This window comes from Delphinapterus leucas, chromosome X (assembly GCF_059928025.1).
Source record: "Delphinapterus leucas isolate spDelLeu-1000000601 "Yukka" chromosome X, BTC_Dleu_Yukka2, whole genome shotgun sequence".
NCBI lineage: Eukaryota > Metazoa > Chordata > Mammalia > Artiodactyla > Monodontidae > Delphinapterus > Delphinapterus leucas.
In genome coordinates this window covers 105,296,364-105,319,423 of record NC_143150.1, presented here as the reverse complement: position 1 = coordinate 105,319,423, position 23,060 = coordinate 105,296,364, and the positions used below count along the sequence as shown (strand labels likewise).

The following is a 23,060-nucleotide window of genomic DNA, read 5'->3' as shown; positions in this document are numbered from 1 at the left end:
CCAGAACCCTAAAGAATAACCACATGGATTCTATGTTTCACATAGTCAAGTGAAAATTTGGAAAAACCATCATTAGAAATTCCTAATTCATCTATGCTCATCAAAGGGAGAAAATCTTAGTGGTAAAAAGTATCTTGTGAAAGAGAGAATTTTTATTCGTCTAGATGTTGCCTCCAACAGAGGTACTGATAAGTTTGTAAAATCCTATGTGGCTTTCTAACATTCTTGTCATATAATAAAAATCCTGTCCTCATTGCTGTTCAGACCCTTTGGAAAACTAGCTATGACAAGGACTGGCTAAAAGCTCACTAGTTCATTATTCCCATTTATTCTTCCTGAAATTAAATTGGGAACAAGTTCTGGTCAATGGGTTTTGGGTGGAAGTGATGTCCATAATCTCGAGGCCTGGCCATAAAACCCCATGTTTTGACCACATTCTCTCTTACTCTTCTGTGGTGACTTTGGGCAGCCATGATTTTAAAATTATAGTTTGATAAAATTAGAAAGGTTTGGACCCCCAAGTCACCATTTAGGAGAGAGCTCCCAAGAAGGGTTCTTTGACCTCTATTGAACTATGACACAACCAAGGAATTAATCACCATTGTATTCAGCTACTGAGATTTCAGGGTTTATTTTTCAAATAAACCTAGTGTAAATAAATATGCTATGTGGCTTAGCACAGTCTAAACAATGATTAATTTAGAAATGGGAGCCATTCCATGCAAGAAAACTATATGGCTTTTTTCTCAGATGACATAGGCAATTTGAGATTCAAATACGCGTTTAGCAGAAGGCCTTTTCCTACCAGAAAAAAACCCTATAGAGTGTTTTCATCAATGTGATCAAGTTTTCACTATGCCACTTCTCTGCTTAAAATCCTCTAAGGACTACCCATTGTTTAGCATTTAAGGTCTTTCCAAACTGACCTATAAATATGAGGTTTGAAAGGATTCAATATTTAGGAAGTACCATGCAGGGTGCTTGATAATACATAGTCAAACAAATTTCCTTTCCTTTCCTTTTTCTGTTTCATTTATCCTGAAAAGTTCTAGATTATTAAGTGGACAAATATATGATGAAGTTTGAGGGGCGGGGAGAGAGGAAGAAGAAGAAAAGGAAGAGAAAGAAGGGAAGTTGGGCTGGAGGTCAGAAAATGGGAGGAGAAAGTGGGAGTACACCTTATCCCTACCTTATTCTCATATCCACCCTTCCCTTCTCCATTCAGTGCCCTCAAATAAAGTAGGAAGGAGTAGACCTGTTACTTTTTCTAAGAAGGAATTAAGTCCATCTGATTGACTTCATGATACTACAGAAGTACGTGCAACAATTTTGAAGTGATCTTAAAAGATGATGCAATGTGAAAACCACACCATTGTATCTAATTTATTAAACAAAATTAATTTTAACATTGATATTAGCCATCAATTTTCCTCTAATCTCTACTTTACTTTGACTGCAAAGACTACTGTTCATTTCAGCTTGCTTTCTTTTCATAAATTAACATTAAAAATCAGTAGATTTTAATCCATGATATAATTTTATCCAGTGTATTTTATTTTAAGAACATATCTTTGATACTAACCTTGGTTTCTGTGATTTTCCTTTGGATTGCATCCATTGTGTAGGGACCCTCCTTCCATGACTCAAGCTTGGCTCCGGCCTGCCCCAAGACCTGCTGAGCTTCTTCCTTAGCTTCCAGCCATTGTGTTGAATCTTTTAACATTTCATTCAACTGTTGCCTCCGGTTCTGAAGGTGTTCCTGTACTTCATCCCACTGACTCTGAATTCTTTCAACTGGAAAAGAAGGAAAAATGAATACATGGGAGTAAATGTTACTCTGGAGGAGACATTTGAAATTTAACATCCAAATATTATCTCACATTTTATATTACTTATAAAAGAAATTGCTCATTGTGTTACAGCTAGGATGATGGACAATGGAATTTCTTACTTTTTTCAAAGGCAAACATAAGTTTTTGTTAAACCAACTTCCTGAAGGTGATCTAGAACATCAATAGTACATGTGAAAATTTAACTGTGTCTATTCCTTTTTTGTTGTTTTAAAAGCAGGATAAAACATGTATTAACATAGTACATTAACACAGTCGTATAACTGAATGCAAGACCTTTTCACATAATATCCCCTAAAGCATCTCAAGCACTACATGTCTAAAACAGAACCTATAGAAAAGGAACTCTTTCTTTCTAAAAAAAGAGCCTGTTACTTATTCTCTCTTCCTCAGTCACTGTGCCAACATGTTGACTAACCTGATTTTTCTCACTTCCTAACTGCAAATGTCATAACCATTTACTCAGCCCCAAGTAGGACATATCTAAATCATACGCCTTCTTCTCCTTTTCATCCACACAAACAGGTTCCCCTGAATCTATCTTTTCATGCTCTTCCTAGTGATGTAGTTCACACCTTAATTTCCATTTTTACCTAGGATGTTCCTGCAATCTTCAAACTACTTTTTTTTTTGAATTGTAGAAGTTTATTTTTTTATAGAGCAGGTTCTTATGCATTTTATATATATTAGTGTATATATGTCAATCCCAATCTCCCAATTCATCACACCACCACCACTCCCCTCCCCACCCCTTTCCCCGCTTGGTGTCCATATGTTTGTTCTCTACATCTGTGTCTCTATTTCTGCCCTGCAAACCAGTTCAACTGTACCATTTTTCTAGGTTCCACATATATGCATTAATATACGATATTTGTTTTTCTCTTTCTGACTTACTTCACTCTGTATGACAGTCTCTAGAACCATCCACGTCTCTACAAATGACCCAGTTTCATTCCTTTCCATGGCTGAGTAATATTCCATTGTATACATGTACCACATCTCCTTTATCCACTCGTCTGCTGATGGGCATTTAGGTTGCTTCCATAACCTGGCTATTGTAAATAGTGTTAAATGAACATTGAGGTGCATGTGTCTTCTTGAATTACGTTTTTTTCTGGGTATATACCCAGTAGTGGGATTGCTGGGTGGTATGGTAGTTCTATTTTTAGTTTTTAAGGAACCTCCATACTGTTCTCCATAGTGGCTGTATCAATTTACATTCCCACCAACAGTGCCAGGAGGGTTCCCTCTTCTCCACACCCTCTCCAGCATTTGTTGTTTCTAGATTTTCTGATGATGCCCCTTCTAACTGGTGATGTTGAGCAGCTTTTCATGTGCTTCTTAGCCATCTGTATGTCTTCTTTGGAGAAATGTCTACTTAGGTCTTCTGCCCATTTTTGGATTGGGTTGTTTTTTTAATATTGAGCTGCATGAGCTGTTTGTATATTTTGGAAATTAATCCTTTGTCTGTTGATTCATCTGCAAATATTTTCTCCCATTCTGAGGGTTGTCTTTTCATCTTGTTTGTAGTTTCCTTTGCTTTGCAAAAGCTCTTAAGTTTCATTAGGTCCCATTTGTTTATTTTTGTTTTTATTTCCATTACTCTAGGAGGTGGATCAAAAAAGATATTGCTGTGATTTAGGTCAAAGAGCGTTCTTCCTATGTTTTCCTCTAAGAGTATTATAGTGCCCGGTCTTACATTTAGGTTTCTAATGCCTTTTGAGCTTATTTTTGTGTATGGTGTTAGGGACTGTTCTACTTTCATTCTTTGACATGTAGCTGTCCAGTTTTGCCAGCACCACTTATTGAAGAGGCTGTCTTTTATCCATTGTATATTCTTGCCTCCTTTGTCATAGATTAGATGACCATAGGTGTGTGGGGTTATCTCTGGGCTTTCTATGCTGTTCTATTGATCTGTATTTCTTTTTCTGTGCCAGTACCATAGTGTCTTGATTACTGTAGCTTTGTAGTATAGCCTTAAGTCAGGCAGTTTGATTCCTCCAACTCTGGTTTTTCCCCTCAAGACTGTTTTGGCTCTTTGGGGTCTTTTGTGTCTCCATACAAATTTTAAGATTTTTTGTTCTAGTTCTGTAAAAAATGCCATTGGTATTTTGATAGGGATTGCATTGAATCTGTAGATTGCTTTCGGTAGTATAGTCATTTTCACAATATTGATAATTCCAATCCCAGAACATGGTATATCCCTCCATCTGTTGGTATCATCTTTAATTTCTTTCATCAGTGTCTTATAGTTTTCTGCATACAGGGCTTTTGTCTCCCTAGGTAGGTTTATTCCTAGATATTTTATTCTTTTTGTTGCAATGGTAAATGGTGGTGTTTTCTTAATTTCTCTTTCAGAATTTTCATAATTATTGTATAGGAATGCAAGAGATATCTGTGCATTAATTTTGTATCCTGCAACTTTACCAAATTCATTGATTAGCTCTAGTAGTTTTCTGGTGGCATCTTTATGATTTTCTATGTATATTATCATGTCATCTGCAAATACTGACAGTTTTACTTCTTCTTTTCCAATTTGTATTCCTTTTATTTCTTTTCCTTCTCTGATTGCTCTGGCTAGCACTTCCAAAATTATGTTGAATAACAGTGGTGAGAGTGGACATTCTTGTGTTGTTCCTGATCTTAGAGGAAATGTTTTCAGGTTTTCACCATTGAGAATGATGTTTGCTGTGGGTTTGTCATATATGGCTTTTATTATGTTGAAGTAGGTTTGTTTTATGCCCACTTTCTGGAGAGTTTTTATCATAAATGGGTGTTGAGCTTTGTCAGAAGCTTTTTCTGCATCTATTGAGATGATGATATGGTGTTTATTCTTCAATCTGCTAATATGGTGTTTCACATTGATTGATTTGCATATATTGAAGAATCCTTGCATCCCTGGGATAAATCCCACTTGATCATGGTGTATAATCCTTTTAATGTGTTGTTGGATTCTGTTTGCTAATAATTTCTTGAGGATTTTCACAACTATATTCAGGAGTGACATTGGTCTGTAATTTTCTTTTTTGTAGTATCTTGTCTGGTTTTGGTATCAGGGTGATGGTGGCCTCATAGAATGAGTTTGGGAGTATTCCTCCCTCTGCAATTCTTTGGAAGAGTTTGAGAAGGATGGGTGTTGCTCTTCTCTAAATGTTTGACAGAATTCACCTGTGAAGCCATCTGGTGCTGGACTTTTGTTTGTTGGAAGATTTTTAATCACAGTTTCAATTTCATTACTTGTGATTGGTCTGTTCATATTTTCTATTTCTTCATGGTTCAGTCTTGGAAGGTTATACCTTTCTAAGAATTTGTCCATTTCTTCCAGGTTGTCCATTTTATTGGCATGGAGTTGCTTATAATAATCTCTTAGGATGCTTTGTATTTCTGTGGTGTCTGTTGTAACTTCTCCTTTTTCATTACTTTTTATTGATTTGAGTCCTCTCCCTCTTTTTCTTGATGAGTCTGGGTAATGTTTTATCTGTTTTGGTTACCTTGGCAAAGAACCTGCTTTTCGTTTTATTGATCTTTGCTACTGTTTTGTTTCTATTTCATTTATTTCTGTTGTGATCTTTATGATTTCTTTCCTTCTACTAACTTCAGATTTTGTTTGTTCTTCTTTCTCTGGTTCCTTTAGGTGTAAGCTTAGATTGTTTACTTGAGATTTTTCTTGTTTCTTGAGGTAGGCTTATATTGCTATAAACTTCCCTCTCAGAACTGCTTTTGCTGCATCCTATAGGTTTTGGATCATCGTGTTTTCGTTGTCATTTGTCTCTAGGTATTTTCTGATTTCCTCTTTGGTTTCTTCAGTGATCTCTTGGTTATTTAGTAACATATTGTTTAGCCTCCATGTGTTTGTGTTTTTTACGTTTTTTTCCCAATAATTCATTTCTACTCTCACAGCGCTGTGGTCAGAAAAGACGCTTGATATAATTTCAATTTTCTTAAATTTACTGTGGCTTGATTTGTGACCCAAGATGTGCTCTATCTTGGAGAATGTTCCATGTGCACTTGAGAAGAAAGTGTAATCTGCTGTTTTGGGATGGAATGTCCTATAAATATCAATTAAATCTATCTGGTCTATTGTGTCATTTAAAGCATCTGTTTCCTTAATTATATTCATTTTGGATGATCTGTCCATTGGTGAAAGTGTGGTGTTAAAGTCCCCTACTATGATTGTGTTACTGTCGATTCCCTCTTTTAGAGCTGTTAGCAGTTGCCTTATGTATTGAGGTGCTCCTATGTTGGGTGCATATATATTTATAATTGTTATATCTTCTTCTTGGATTAATCCCTTGATCATTATGTAGTGACCTTCCTTGTCTCTTATAACATTCTTTATTTTAAAGTCTATTTTATCTGATATGAGTATTGCTACTCCACCTTTCTTTTGATTTCCATCTGCGGGGAGTATCTTCTTCCAACCCATCACTTTCAGTCTGTATGTGTCCCTAGGTCTGAAGTGGGTCTCTTGTAGACAGCATATATATGGGTCTTGGTTTTGTATCCATTCAGCAATCCTGTGTCTTTTGGTTGGAGCATTTAATCCATTCACGTTTAAGGTAATTATCCATATGTATGTTCCTAGTACCATTTTTTCAACTGTTATGGGTTTGCTTTTGTAGGTCCTTTTCTTCTCGTGTTTCCCACTTAGAGAAATTCCTGTAGCATTTGTTGTAGAGCTGGTTTGGTGGTGCTGAATTCTCTTAGCTTTTGCTTGTCTGTAAAGCTTTTGATTTCTCCACTGAAGGTGAATGAGATCCATGCTGGGGAGAGTAATCTTGGTTGTAGGTTCTTCCCTTTCATCACTTTTAATGTATCATGCCACTCCCTTCTGGCTTGTAGAGCTTCTGCTGAGAAATCAGCTGTTAACCTTATGGGAGTTCCCTTGTATGTTACTTGTTGTTTTTCCCTTGTTGCTTTCAATTATTTTTCTTTGTCTTTAATTTTTGTCAATTTGATTACTATGTGTCTTGGTGCATTTCTCCTTGGGTTTATCCTGTATGGGACTCTCTGCGCTTCCTGGACTTGACTTGGGTGGCTATTTCCTTTTCCGTGTTAGGGAAGTTTTCAACTGTAATCTCTTCAAATATTTTCTCAGGTCCTTTCTCTCTCTCTTCTCCTTCTGGGACCCCTATAATGTGAATGTTGTTGCATTTAATGTTGTCCCAGAGGTTTCTTAGGCTGTCTTTGCTTCTTTTCATTCTTTTTTCTTTATTCTGTTCCATGGCAGTAAATTCCACCATTCTGTCTTCCAGGTCACTTACCCATTCTTCTGCCTCAGTTATTCTGCTATTGATTCTTTCTAGTGTATTTTTCATTTCAGTTATTGTATTGTTCATCTCTGTTTGTTTGTTCTTTTATTCTTCTAGGTGTTCGTTCTTTAATTGTTCTAGGTGTTTGTTAAACATTTCTTGCATCTTCTCGATCTTTGCCTCCATTCTTTTTCTGAAGTCCTGGATCATCTTTACTATCATTATTCTGAATTCTTTTTCTGGAAGGTTGCCTGTCTCCACTTCATTTACTTGTTTTTCTGGGGTTTTATCTTGTTCCTTCATCTGGTACATAGCCCGCTGCCTTTTCTTCTTGTCTATCTTTCTATGAATGTATTTTTTGTTCCACAGGCTGCAGGATTGTAGTTCTTCTTGCTTCTGCTGTCTGCCCTCTCTAACTGTGTCTTTTCTTAATCTTTAGGGCCAAATATGAGTAATCTTTCCGAAAGCTCCTATAGCAGAATGCCCACATCCCCTCGCCCCTATCACTTCATTGCCCAACAGCCTGACCTCCAATACCATCACTGACATTTCATTCTTTGTAGGCTTTGTGTTGTCATAAAGTTTGCTTTGCCATCTAAGTGGTAGGCTAGATACACTAAGGAATTGAGGCTCCCTTGCCCAGTCTCCCACCACCTTACCCCCCAGGAACAGCCTGTAACCAATGACTGATGGTAGTCATTAGGGTATGAATATTCTAGCACACTTTTGCTATGGGAAATATCTGTGAGGTATGTGATTTATAAGGGTTCCAGAGTTCTCCCAGTGGGATAAAGCTCTAGCGGGTCATAGTGGTAACCTGCTTGATTATGTACCATCCTTTACTGGCTGTCTTGCCTTACCTGTCTCACTTTCTCATTCCCCTATTGATATTTCTCTCAACTCCCAAATAAACCACTTGCTCTCAAAACTTTTTTTCTGCGGCAATCCGAGACCAGATAGGCACATTGGAAACTTCTTGTAACAATGACAGTTATATTCTGTAAGTAGGACAGGCTTACATCGAGGCTATTTTCTGGTATCATTGTGAGTCAAAGATGGAGATTCCCTATAGATTTTTCTCTGGAATACTTTATTTTAGAATATTAAAAATAAACATAACAAGATTGCTTTTTCTTTTCTTTGAGGACTACATGATCTTCATTTTAAGCTGACTTCATAAAATGGAAATAATGCCATAGAAAACAGGTAATAAAACCACCACTTACTTTACTCCTTAAGCAGGAAATCTGACAGACATTCTAGATTTTTCCCTAAGCCTCACCAAATACCATGTATAATTGGTTACTAAGTTTTCTCATACAGGACTCCTTTCTTCTTTCCACACGTTTCCATGGCAAAGCTCCAACATTTTCTGTCTACATGTTTGCAATAGACTGTACATAGTTCCTCTGCCTCAAGTCTCCACTTTCCAATGTAACGTCTACACTGTAGACATAGTAATAACTAATATAAATCTGATCACCCCACTCTCTCATTTAAACCCTTTAATGTCTCCCCACGGTCCTCTGGAATATCTTAGCTTGATATACACATTCCTCTGTGATCTGGCCTGGATAATCTGAGAGATTTATTGACAAAGGAACAAATTATAACATAATCAGAGTGTAGGAAAATCACCAAATTTAATATAAGAAACTAGGCCTTGCAGCAGTGGAGCTGTTAGTACATCTAGGCCCAAGAAATCAGGGGAGGGAGAAGTGGCCAGGAGCTGAGAATCATGAGGAGAAACCACCTTGAGAAGAGCAGTAACCTTTTATCAAGGGACAGAGTCAGCCTGAAGCAAATTCACGGGTAGGGAACTAGAAGAATAAATACTCTGACCTCTCTGCCCTCTCTCTTCAATTTCCTACCAGGGCTCCCCAGTGGCTAAACCAATTGGAAGCCAGAGGGCACGGGAGACCAATGATGACACAGATCAACCACCCAGAGTAGAGAGCGAGGTAGAGAAGGGCAATAGACAAATAAAACGTATATGGCACAGTCTTGCGCTTCTTTTTATTTTATTTTTTGTTTTGTTTTGTTTTGTTTTTTGCAGTACACGGGCCTCTCACCGCTGCGGCCTCTCCCATCGCAGAGCACAGGCTCCGGACGCGCAGGCTTAGCGGCCATGGCCCACGGGCCCAGCCACTCCGCGGCATGTGGGATCTTCCCGGACCGGGGCACGAACCCGCGTCCTCTGCATCGGCAGGCAGGCTCTCAACCACTGCGCCACCAGGGAAGCCCCCGTGCTTCTTATTTCACGACATAAGCTTAGTCTTTCTTAATTAAACCTGCTGTTGCCTCCCTAAAGTTATAAGAAGTTATGAGTTAAAGAAGTACCTGAGATATTTTGTAAATAACCATCAGTACTAAACAGACCCTACAAGACTACTGATTGTGACATGAATTAAAGATTGTGGTACCTAGAATAGGTAAAACCAAGTAAGTGACATTCATTACAGGTACTGTTTTTATCAGTTTCATTTTGGTTTGCGTGCTTGCTATGCATTGCAAACCCAGTCAACATATCACCTTCCAACTTTGGTTAACATGTCAACCTGTTTAAATGTCAATAACTCCTTATAATCTTTGAGCACCATTTGTTTTTTCTTGTTGCACTGCTGTTGTTCACCCACTGGGTAGTATAGCACTTATTATAGTTGAGATCTACAGTTATGAGTCTATTTAATCTTTAGTTTACAAAACTACTAGTGTAAGTGCTATTATAAAAAAAGCTATTTAAAATATTAGTAAAAGAGTCTTTAAGTGTTCTGGAATATTTTCTTATCAATCATAGAAACAACTAATAACACAATTACAAACCATTTTCCAACTTATCACAGCAGGCTACTTAATTATGCATAGCTGGCACCTCGTTTTCCTTGGCCTATTGTTATATACGTATTACATGTATTTGCAAATAATGAAATTGACTTTCCTCTAAAAGCCGACGATTACAATTTGCCTTAATCAGCCTTAATTAGTGACATTTTACTATGCTATCAAAATGTTTAGAACGCCTAGTATTTTTGACAAAAACATGGTAAGCCATTTGCATTCATGCCAGTGAACATTTTCTACATCCTAAATTCATTTCAATAGGGTAGACATAATCTATATTTTTAGGCCATCACTTGATATGAGAAAGAAGTAGTTTCTCCTATCATGTGGGTAGATATTTCTTACTTGTGGAAAAAGGAGGAAACTTTTATACCCTATAACATTATTTCAGACAAACATACCATTTGAATGCCTGTTCAATCACAGCAATGGAGGTTTTCATCCCAAAGGGGTCACGTGTGTACAATTTAGCAAGAGAAAATGGTTTACTGGGTGTGCGTCCCACTAAAGATGTGCTTTCTCATCCTTGACCTTCAACTGTACTTGATCATGAGATAATACTTAAAGAAACAGATTTATAGTTACAGACTCACTCAACAATCTAGCTACCCCTCCATTCACACCTGTCTATCCATCCTGCCAGTTACCATTTTATTTACCAGCTACTGGATACCAGGCATTAGGCCAAGCACTGGGGAAACAAAGGAGTCTAAGACAGATTCCCTGGCTTCTGGTTGGTTGGTACCTGTTAGATGGAAGTGTTATTTACCATCTACTCGAGGAATAAAGATCAACAGTTCTAGGGAAAAGATAATGAGTTCAATCCTACACCTATTCAGTGAAAAGTTTTGAGGATCTTTCACATAGGACTATCATTTTAGTCAGCTGGACTGAAGGTGCTATGGCATAGCTGCATATTTTGGAAGACAGAGAAATCCAAGATTAGAAATCACTGGAGAGAAGTAAAAACTGAAGCCATTAAGAGGAACACATTCTCATTGGTATGGGGTATAGATTGAGCAAAAGAGGGTTAAAGATGGAGTCCTGAAAAATATAACACATAAACACAGAATACAGCGTCAATAGTCAATAACATGGATGAATGGCTAGAGAGGCAGGAGGATCACTTGGAAAGTGCCCTTCCATAGAAATGTGGATAAGAGAAAATTTCACAAACCCAAGTGTGGTTAACATTTTAAATACCATAGATGTCACAAGAGCTAATAAAAATCATAATAAAACATTATTTGAATACCCACTCTGCTCAAGGCACTGTTTTAAGCTCTTTACCTGTATTAACTCATTTAATCATCATGAAAATCTTATGAGGTAGGTATAATTGCTTGTGTTGTTATTGTTGTTGCTGTTCTCCTCATTTAACAGATGAAGAAATAGGGACCATGTTAAAGAACTGGCCTAAGGTCATACAGATAGTGAGTGGAAGAGCCAACACTTAGACCCAAGCAGTCAGATTTCCCAAAGCCCATGCCGAAAGTATCCACTGGCTTTGACCACAAGAAACTTCCTGAAGACCATACAGCTAAAGACTGGTAGAAATCTTACTGTAGAGAACTGACAAGTCAATCAGCCAATGATGGATGAGAGCGCGGAGATAACTGCCCCTTCTTGGTGACAACTGTCAGGTGCATTTTTCACTATCTCCTACACTTCATTCATTGGGGCTGCCCTCTAGCTGCCCACAGCAATAACCTGCTCAGTAACTGGCTCAATTATTGGCTTCTTTCCTTTACACATTTCACTGTCCTACTCCCCTACTGGTACTTCCAGGGACCACCACACAAGGAAATCACCATTACTTAAATCATTGTTTCAAGGTCAGCTTCTGGGGGAACCTAGTCTAAGTTAGGATTTTATTCATTTAAAAAATTTCTCAGGGCACAGCTCAGTGCTTGGCACATGGTATACTTTTGATAACTGCTAAATGAATTGTCCATGTATACTGTTTCAAATATCCATGTTTCCTTTTCAGAAAGATGTAAAATTACTACTTTCAAAGTTAACCCCTAGCCAGGACCTTGAGTCTTTCTTCTCTAAAAGCAATAATTGTCTCTTTATTGCATTTCAGGTCTATATAATTTGAACACTGGATTAAGTCTTTCACATTTCCCTCTTTTTTTTTTCTTTGACATTTTATTTTATTTAAAAAAATTTTTTTTTGCGGTACGCGGGCCTCTCACTGTTGTGGCCTCTCCCATTGCGGAGCACAGGCTCTGGACGCGCAGGCTCAGCGGCCATGGCTCACGGGCCTAGCCGCTCCGCAGCATGTGGGATGTTCCCGGACTGGGGTACGAACCCATGTCCCCTGCATTGGCAGGTGGACTCTCAACCACTGTGCCACCAGGGAAGCCCGACATTTTAATTTTTTAATCTTTTTTTAAACATCTTTATTGGAGTATAATTGCTTTACAATGTTGTGTTACTTTCTGCTGTATAACAAAGTGAATCAGCTATAATGTACACATATATACCCATATACCCTGCCTCTTGTGTCTCCCTCCCACCCTCCCTATTCCACCCCCCTAGGTGGTCACAAAGCAACGAGCTGACCTCCCTGTGCTATGTGACTGCTTCCCACTAGCTATCTATTTTACATTTGGTACTGCATATATATCCATGACACTCTCTCACTTCGTCCTAGCTTACACTCCCCCCACCACCCGTGTCCTCAAGTCTATTTTCTAAATCTGTGTCTTTATTCCTCTCCTGCCCCTAAGTTCTCCAAAACCTTTTTTTTTTTAGATTCCATATATATGTGTTAGCATACAGTGTTTGTTTTTCTCTTCCTGACTTACTTCACTCTGTATGATTGACTCCACATCCATCGACCTCACTACAAATAACTCAACTTCATTTCTCTTTATGGCTGAGCAATATTCCACTGTATATATGGGCCACATCTTCTTAATCCATTCATCTGTCAATGGACCCTTAGGTTGCTTCCATGTCCTGGCTACTGTAAATAGAGCTGCAATGAACATTGTGGTACATGACTCTTTTTGAATTATGGATTTCTCAGGGTATACACCCAGTAATGGGATTGCTGGGTCATACGGTAGTTCTATTTTTAGTTTTCTAAGGAGTCTCCATACTGTTCTCCATAGTGGCTGTGTCAGTTTACATTCCCACCAACAGTGCAAGAGGGTTCCCTTTTCTCCACACCCTCTCCAGCATTTACTGTTTGTAGACTTTTTGATGTTGCCCATTCTGACGGGTGTGAGGTGATACCTCATTGTAGTTTTGATTTGCATTTCTCTAATAATTAGTGATGTTGGGCATTCTTTCACGTGTTTGTTGCCAATCTGTATATCTTCTTTGGAGAATGTCTATCTAGATCTTCTGCCCATTTTTGGATTGGGTTGTTTATTTTTTTGATATTGAGCTGCATGAGCTTCTTGTATATTTTGAAGATTAATCTTTTGTCAGTTGCTTCATTTGCAGATATTTTCTCCCACTCTGCGGGTGGTCTTTTCGTCTTGTTTGTGGTTTCCTTTGCTGTGCAAAAGCTATTAAATTTCATTAGGCCCCATTTGTTTATTTTTGTTTTTATTTCCATTTCTCTACGAGGTGGGTCAAAAAAAATCTTGCTGTGATGTATGTCACAGACTGTTCTGCCTATATTTTCCTCTAAGAGTTTTATAGTGTCTGGCCTTACATTTAGGTCTTTAACCCATTTTGAGTTTATTTCTGTGTATAGTGTTAGGGAGTGTTCTAATTTCATTCTTTTACATGTAGCTGTCCAGTTGTCTCAGCACCACTTATTGAAGGGCTGTCTTTTCTCCATTGTATATTCTTCCCTCCTTTATCAAAGATAAGGTGACTATATGTGTGTAGGTTTATCTCTGGGCTTTCTAACCTGTTCCATTGATCTATATTTCTGTTTTTGTGTCAGTACCATACTGTCTCGGTTACTGTAGCTTTGTAGTATAGTCTGAAGTCATGGAGCCTGATTCCTCCAGCTCCATTTCTCTTTCTCAAGATTGCTTTGGCTATTCGGGGTCCTTTGTGTTTCCATGCAAATTGTGAAATTTTTTCATCTAGTTCTGTGAAAAATGCCATTGGCAGTTTAAAAGGGATTGCACTGAATCTGTAGATTGCTTTGGGTAGTATAGTTATTTTCACAATGTTGATTCTTCCAGTCCAAGAACATGGTCTATCTCTCCATCTGTTTGTATCATCTTTAATTTCTTTCATCAGTGTCTTACAGTTTTCTGCATAAAGATCTTTTGTCTCCTTAGGTAGGTTTACTCCTAGGTATTTTATTCTTTTTGTTGCAATGGTAAATGGGAGTGTTTCCTTAATTTCTCTTTCAGATTTTTCATCATTAGTGTACAGGAATTCAAGAGATTTCTGTGCATTAATTTTGTATCCTGCTACTCTACCAAATTCATTGATTAGCTCTAGTAGTTTTCTGGTAGCATCTTTAGGAATCTCTATGTATAGCATCATACCAACTGCAAACAGTGACAGCTTTATTTCTTCTTTTCCAATTTGGATTCCTTTTATTTCTTTTTCTTCTCTGATTGCTGTGGCGAAAACTTTCAAAACTATGTTGAATAACAGTGGTGAGTGTGGACACCCTTGTCTTGTTCCTCATCTTAGTGGAAATGGTTTCAATGTTTCACCATTGAGAACGATGTTGGCTGTGGGTTTGTCATATATGGCCTATATTATATTGAGGTAAGTTCCCTCTATGCCTACTTTCTGGAGGATTTTTATCATAAATCGGTGTTGAATTTTGTCAAAAGTTTTTCTGCAACTACTGAGATGACCATATGGTTTTTATCCTTCAATTTAATATGGTGTATCACACTGATCTATTTGCATATATTGAAAAATCCTTGCATTCCTGGGATAAACCCCACTTGATCACGGTGTATGATCCTTTTAATGTGCTGTTGGATTCTGTTTGCTAGTATTTTGTTGAGTATTTTTGCATCTATGCTCATCAGTGATACTGGCCAGTAGTTTTCTTTTTTCGTGACATCTTTGTCTGGTTTCAGTATCAGGGTGATGGTGGCCTCATAGAATGAGTTTGGGAGTGTTCCTCCCTCTGCTATACTTTGGAAGAGTTTGAGAAGGATAGGTGTTAGCTCTTAGCTCTTCTCTAAATGTTTTATAGAATTCGCCTGTGAAGCCGTCTGGTCCTGGGCTTTTGTTTGTTGGAAGATTTTTAATCACAGTTTCAACTTCAGTGCTTGTGACTGGTCTGGTTATATTTCCCATTTCTTCCTGGTTCAGTCTCAGAAGGTTGTGCTTTTCTAAGAATTTTTCCATTTCTTCCAGGTTGTCCATTTTATTGGCATAGAGTTCCTTGTGGTAATCTGTCATGATCCTTTGTATTTCTGCAGCGTCAGGTGTTACTTCTTTTTCATTTGTAATTCTATTGATTTTAGTCTTCTCCCTTTTTTTCTTGATGAGTCTAATGATTTTTCATTCTTGTTTATCTTCTCAAAGAACCAGCTTTTAGTTTTATTGATCTTTGCTATCATTTCCTTCATTTCTTTTCCATTTATTTCTGATCTGCTCTTTATGATTTCTTTCCTTCTGCTAAATTTAGGGTTGTTGTTGTTCTTCTTTCTCTAACTGCTTTAAGTGTAAGGTTAGGTTGTTTATTTGAGATATTTCTTGTTTCTTGAGGTAAGATTTTATTGCTTGAACTTGCCTCTTAGAACTGCTTTTGCTGCATCCCATAGGTTTTGGGTCGCCGTATTTTCATTGTCATTTGCTTCTAGGTATTTTTTGATTTCCTCTTTGATTTCTTCTGTGATCTCTCGGTTATTTAGTAGTGTATTGTTTAGCCTCCATGTGTTCGTATTTTTTACAGTTTTTTTCCTGTAATTGATATGTAGTCTGATAGCACTGTGGTCACAAAAGATACTTGATACAATTTCAATTTTCTTAAAATTACCAAGGCTTGATTTGTGACCCAAGATATGATCTATCCTGGAGAATGTTCCATGAGCACTTGAGAAGAAACTGTATTCTGTTGTTTATGGATGGACTGTCCTATAAATATCAATTAAGTCCATCTCGTTCAATGTGTCATTTAAAGCTTGTGTTTGCTTACTTATTTTCATGTTGGATGATCGGTCCATTGGTGAAAGTGGGGTGTTAAAGTCCCCTTCTATGATTTTGTTACTGTTGATTTCCCCTTTTATGGTTGTTAGCGTTTGCCTTAAGTACTGAGGTGCTCCTGTATTGGGTGTATAAATATATACAATTGTTATATCTTCTTCTTGGATTGATCCCTTGATCATTATGTGGTGTCCTTCTTTGTCTCTTGTAACAGTCTTTATTTTAAAGTCTATTTTGTCTGATATGAGAATTGCTCACAATGTTTTTTCTGTCTCATAAACCCACTGCCTCTAGCCCTTAACCTGCTATACCGCTTGTCTAAATGATTCAGTTGGGGGCTTCCCTGGTGGCACAGTGGTTGAGAGTCTGCCTTCCGATGCTAGGGGACATGGGTTCGGGCCCCGGTCCGGGAAGATCCCACGTGCCGCGGAACAGCTGGGCCCATGAGCCATGGCCACTGAGCCTGCGTGTCCGGAGCCTGTGCTCCGCAACAGGAGAGGTCACAACAGTGAGAGGCCCGCGTACCGCAAAAAAAAAAAAAAATCCATAAATTAAAAATAACTGTGTGTGTGTGGGGAGAAATCCTGTAAGCCAAAACTAATCAGTGACCTCTAACATCCTTAAAATAAACTGTAGGTCAGAGAGAATCTGTTGGCATGTCTTTTTGCCTCAGTCTGTCTTTTTAATTAAATTTTAGACTGAGTAACATAGAAAAGTACATGTGTATATTGGATGATATTTTTATGGGCATTTTCAATATTTGAAACATCCTGAGCTCCAGAGGATAATAACAACAATAAACTATCATATTGTTATTAACATAAGTACAATTCGATGAATACTAGAAAGACAGCAGATGTATCGCCCCTTGTGAAATAACTAACCATATGTGAGAATCCATTTTGCAGAGCAGAAATTACGGACAGATTATTTTTTTACAAAAGGATACACCATAGATTTCTCTAATCAACTTGTCAAAGATATTTAAAATATTATTTGACTTGTATTCCACTCCCAGGTATATAGCCCAGAGAAATGCATACTTATATTCACCAAAAGACATGTACTAAATTAGAAGATTACCCAAATTGGAAACTACCGAAATTCCCATCTACTATAAAATGGAATGGACAAATACATTGCGGCAAGTTTATCAACAGAATACTATCCAGCAACGAGAATTAAATATCTACATGTATATTCAATGATATGTATTAACCTCACAAACATAAGGTTGAGGCAAAGAAACCAGCCAAAACCAAGGGCATACTGTATTATTCTATTTAAAAAATGTATAAAATCAGGAAAAAGTAAGATGACTATAGAAGTCAAGATAGCCGTTACCTTTGTTGGACTGGTAGTCACTGAAAGAGACATGACAGGGACTTTTGAGGTTCCGGTAATATTCCTTTTCTTGATATGAGTGCTGTTTACACACTTGTAATCAGTTTGTGCACATTCACCAAGCTAGACATTTATGTTATATGCACTTTTCCTTACGTATACTGTACTTCAATAAAAATTTAATAATATATTTTCAACTTGTAAAATGTACTTTACATACAACTTTGGAGAATTAATCTTTTCTAAAAGGGTTGCAACGTGTGAAATACGTATCACTTGGGCAGATATGAATGATAATGAGAGGTGCAATGGTTTTCGCTAAGGACAATAAAATTGAGGGCTTAGATTTGTGTGATAAAGAACATTTGAGAAATACTCATTGGACAGTGAATCAGACTAGACTCACAGAAACAAATCAGCACATAGAGACTGACGAAGCAGCTATGAGTTATGCAATTTTAAAAAAGCAGTGTAGGGAACTGCGGTCTAGTGGCTAGGGCTCCGCGCTTTCACTGCTGAGGGCCTAGGTTCAATCCCTGATTGGGGAACTAAGATCCCACAAGCCGTGCGGCGCAGCCAGAAAAAAACAAAAAAAAGGCACTGTAATTGATTGATATAGCTATCCTAAGAGTAGACCCTGCAGAATACATCGAAAAGAAAAATTTACAAGTTTTTTATCTATATCGGTTTGTCAAGGAATGAAACAATTCAAACTACAGGATTTCACGACTCTTGCAACACTTCATCCAGGATATTACTGATAGACCAAAGATATATTATGGCAGTGTCCCATTCTGTAGATTTATATTTATACCCGATTCATCTGACATTTAAAAGTGAAATAATAATAAAATACATGCTTATAAACTCAGATAATCTGTGCATGTTGGTAATTGAAGAGCTACCCAAATGCGTGTACTTCTTCTTTCAGAGGTCCAACATGATAAGTTTCTCAACTGATTCGTGCAGTAAGTAGATGCTGGATAATGAAAGGAATAAATAACGAATGCTAGGACTCAGGATGATAGACTGGGACTCAGCATGTGTCCTGATTTACGGATCTCCGGAAGTGTCACACTGGAAACTAAGCAATCATGTCAAGAACCACAATACTGCAGAGAAAGAAACAGTTCAGTTGATTGAGTACTAACCAATCTTTCACTTCAAGTTTTTGAGCTAGCTATGTTTGATTATCGATACACAACCTTGACTGATATTAATTCCCTCAACATCTCTTCTAGGGAAAAATGTTATTTACAAAAATAAGATGTTTGCCTTTCTGAATACATACTGCTACAGAACAAAGAACAACTCTGTTCCAATTTCTGCACCCAAGTTACAGTCTGAGAATTAGAAGTTACTGTGACTACGTTTTAGAAAGAAACCTTGACCAGCAGTTAATAATGGGCTATAGCCCTGGATTTGTGATGAAATAGGTATTGTAATTTACAAAAGTTGCTTCGGCACAACTTCAAGTTCCTCAATTGCAAAACTGACTATAGTCATCAAAATGGACAATAATCTCAGCAAACATTTGTAATCTGCTAGGTGGGGGCACTCTGAGGGTCTCAATGTGGGTCTCAATGATTCCAGGTAGAAAATACTGAGCTTAAAGAGTTAAATTACTGGTAAAACTTTTGAGGTCATTTGAATGGGTAAAAAGTGTCATATATTTAGCTGTGGTCAACTGTAAGGAAAACTTTCCCAACTGAGGTTAAGACAATAAACTCTGAACCATTTCTAAGTATCAGGAAAAAGATATGGTAAACACAACAGACAGTTCCCTGAGGCCAAAGTAGTCCACAAAAGGCTAGGCATGATCAAGAAGGGAGCTGAAAACAAAGAAATCATCATTGTTCTACTCGTGTATAAAGTTAGGATACAACTATACCTTGAGTAATGTGAGTATATCTCAATGTTTTACATTCAAAGACTTATAAGGAACCAGAGAAAGTCAAAATAATAATAACCCAAATTATAGGAAATATTAAGATGTGTTCCTCCTATTTCCACAGGGAATTTAAACATGGTTCTGTAGAAGTCTTATCTGTAGTTAAGCTCTGCAAAGAGAAGTCTCAACTTAAACCCATTAAGAAGAGGAAGAAGCATATAGGAACGTAGCTAGTATGAATGGGCATTTGATCTATTTAGGAACAGGAGAGGAGGAATGTGGTTGCTGTGCGAACACAGAATAAAATGTCTGAGAAGACATTTCAGAACACAAAGGTGAAAAGAGAGGGGAATTATAGGCAAATGATTAAATCCTAGCTGCTACAACTAATTTGAAGATATGTTTCCTTTCTAAGTCCCCCCAAAACTGGAATTCAGGAACAGCCAAGCATTTAGTTTTAAATTCACGGAAGACAGACCCAGACCCAATAACTAAGGTAAAAATATTTTATAATATCAGTCTAACATTTAGGGTTAGTTTGAACATGGCAAAGATTAGTAATTTAATGCTATTTTCACACTCAGTTTACTCTCTGTAAAATGGGGATAATAATAACAAGAAGATTAACAATCTGTGAAGATTAAGGAAATGATGGACGCAAGACACTAGGCAAAGTATCTAGCCCCTAATTACAGGGGTAAAGACAGGCAGTTATGCACTTTGTAACACCATTGGACTTTTTTTTTTTTTTTTTTTTTTGCGGTACGCGGGCTTCTCACTGTCGTGGCCTCTCCCGTTGCGGAGCACAGGCTCCGGACTCACAGGCTCAGCGGCCATGGCTCACGGGCCTAGCTGCTCCGCGGCATGTGGGATCTTCCTGCACAGGGGCACGAACCCGTGTCCCCTGCATCGGTAGGCGGACTCGCAACCACTGCGCCACTAGGGAAGCCCACCATTGGACTTTTAAAATCCTGAGCCATTAAGCAAAGCGGGTTAGTAGACTGGATGACCCCTGGGGTTCTTTCCAGCTCTAAAAGTCTGTGAAATACATGTTACTTTATGTTTCTGTCAGAGATAGAAGCTCATCTTACAAGGCTATTAGGAAGAACTAAGTCATTCCAGTGCCTGGATGAACAAATAGCATATAGACATCCAAATCATTCCCCTGGACGGACTATTCCTGTGATACAACTTGGCAATCTTATATTCAGTCATGTTAAAATTCAGTTGAAAAAAATTCAAGCCAACATAAAAAATTTCCTTTCATTTATTAATATTTTTAATTGAGATATAATTGATATATAAACTTACATTAGTTTCAGGTATAAACATAATGATAAGATATTTGTATGTATTGTGAAATGATCACCATAGTAAGTCTAATTAACATCCAAAGGTTCTTTCCTTTCTGGGGTGATAGTGTTTTTCTTTATCTTGACAGAGGCATGTGTCGCACAGGTGCACCCATTCAACAATACTCATTGATTGGTACACATAAGATTTGTACTTCTGACTCTGCACATTTTGCCCCACAGAGGCATCCAAGTAAGCAAATAAAGCAACAAAAAGAACTGTAAATGAATGCTGAGCTCTAGTTAATGATACACATGCTGAAGCGTTTAGGGGTAAAGGGTACTGATGTCTCTAAACTTACTTTGAAATGCATCAGAAAATAGTCGGGACTGATGGGCAGAGAAAGCATGAATTTGTACAGCACAATCTAGGTGGTGGGTTCAGGGATATTTACTCGACAATTCTTTCCACTTTTCTGTGTATCGGAATTTTTCATAATAAAATGTTAGATAAAATGCTCTCTCACAGCAAGCACAAAGCAGCGTATTATTTAAACACATTTCTAAGTTATTAAGGCCACTTTCCAATTAAGAAAAAATTACCATCTATGGAGTGTAGAAGTTTAAAAGACAGTAAACAGAATTTACAGTAGTGAAAATGACAAAATGTTTTGCTTAAAGTCACATGTATATGGAGAGGAGCTCGAAAAGGAATTCAGGCTGGTCTCTTAATTTCCTCATCAACAGAATGTCAAAGATCATATTACCTCCTTAAAAGTATGCTGAATATTCTCAGAGAGAAAATAAGTTAGTCCTCTGACAAAAGCTCATTCTGTTTCGGTTATAAAATATAGGAAAGTGTGTGTTGGTTCCCATATTGAAAGATGAGTTAAGGTAAAAGGATTGCATTTTTGCCACTGGTTGGAGAGTCACAGATTTATAAGAAAATATCAACATCCAGTCATAATGGAACATGTAAGTTATTGTATTAATTACATAAACAGGCAGATGTTGAAATGTGATTTATTTGGTCATTAAAATGAATTAACTTAAAAAAATAATGGCTTCCTTTGGCAAGGGGGAACTATTGGTTGAGATGAAAGCTTAAAGTTGGGGGAGTAGCTTTATCTATAATTATGCAAAAATGTTTCAGCTTATAACCTTAGGTCACTCACAAGACATAGAAAAGAAATTGTTTAAATGTGATATAGACACAACATATCGCTGGATAATCCCACTCTCCAGCCTGCCCCACCCTCAACTAATTAAGTGCCAAATGTAGCAAATAAAGTACTCACAACTCATTCAGCAAGAGGTCATTAAAGTGGAGCTAAAGGGTACCATTATAATTCCCGCACCGCGGATTTATTACCATGTCACCAGCATGCAATGCACACATAAAACCCATTCATCACTGCAAATCTGCACATCAAAATTGATGCATTTGTTGGAATATAAATATTTTTAAATATGTAGAATAAAAAAAGACATTTTTTCCTGCCCTGAACACACACTGAATTTCATCCCTACACCTTGTCACTCAAACTTTGATTTGATGAGTGCAGAAAATGCAGGTTATACCTGAAAAGCCAAGTGGGCTCACTTGTATCCTCACAGGCACACTCCACAGTCTAGCCAATCAAGTTAAGCAATAAAAATAATAAATAATTCCTTGAACAGAAACCACGGGTTAAAAAGCAAAATGTCAGGTATTGTCTACTAATGGACTTTTCTGTATTTCTAGTCTTCCTTACCTTCTTCTCTTTAGGTTTAGTGTCTCCCCTACTCATGCCTAATTCCCTTCCTGTACTCAGTATTCCAAATTCTTCTACCTCCTAAGACAAGTGATTCCATTTTTTACCCATTCTGTATCTTCAATCTCAGTCTAGAACCTCATCTAAAAAGAAAACAACAACAAACAAAATAAAAAATTCTTCCTTTTGGCTCTCCACCCCCTCTGGCCAATCCTTTCTCGTTCATGAAAGAGTGATTTACACCAGAGTTACTTCAAGGATGGTTTGTGTACCAGCAGCTGCAGCATTACCTGGGAGCTTGTTAGACATGCAATATCTCAGGCCCCACACGTTATACCTACTGAATCAAATCTGCATTTTTAAACAAGAGTCCAAAAGTGATTTGTATGCACATTAAAGTCTGAGAAGAGTCTACATCCACTATTTCCACTTTCACACCTTACATACCCTTCTCAATCCACTGAATTTTCACTTTTGCCACAGAAATTACTTTTGAAGATGCTAACGATAACCTTCAAATTACCACAGCATTGGAGATTCTAAAGTCTTTATCTTTCCAGACCTCCCTTCAGTACTTGCCATCACTGATGACCCTCCTTGAAACCTCTTCCTTGAAATCTTGCAATGACTGACACTGCAAGATTTTAAAAAGTTATTTAGTCTACCTCTCTGGCCACTCCTCAGCCTTCTCTGCTCATCTTTAAAACACTGTTATCCCCTACAGGTCTCCTTTGGACCTT

General features: G+C 37.6%; 1 protein-coding gene across 1 annotated transcript in view; it reads right to left on the bottom strand.

Annotated features, from left to right (window-relative positions):
• LOC149744375 (dystrophin-like) overlaps positions 1–23,060 on the bottom strand; it is a 360,000-nt gene that overhangs the window by 324,506 nt on the left and 12,434 nt on the right. The window contains exon 4 of the mRNA XM_089904941.1: positions 1,583–1,794. Coding sequence (XP_089761067.1) covers positions 1,583–1,794 — 212 coding nt within the window. The remainder of the gene's footprint in view (positions 1–1,582; positions 1,795–23,060) is intronic.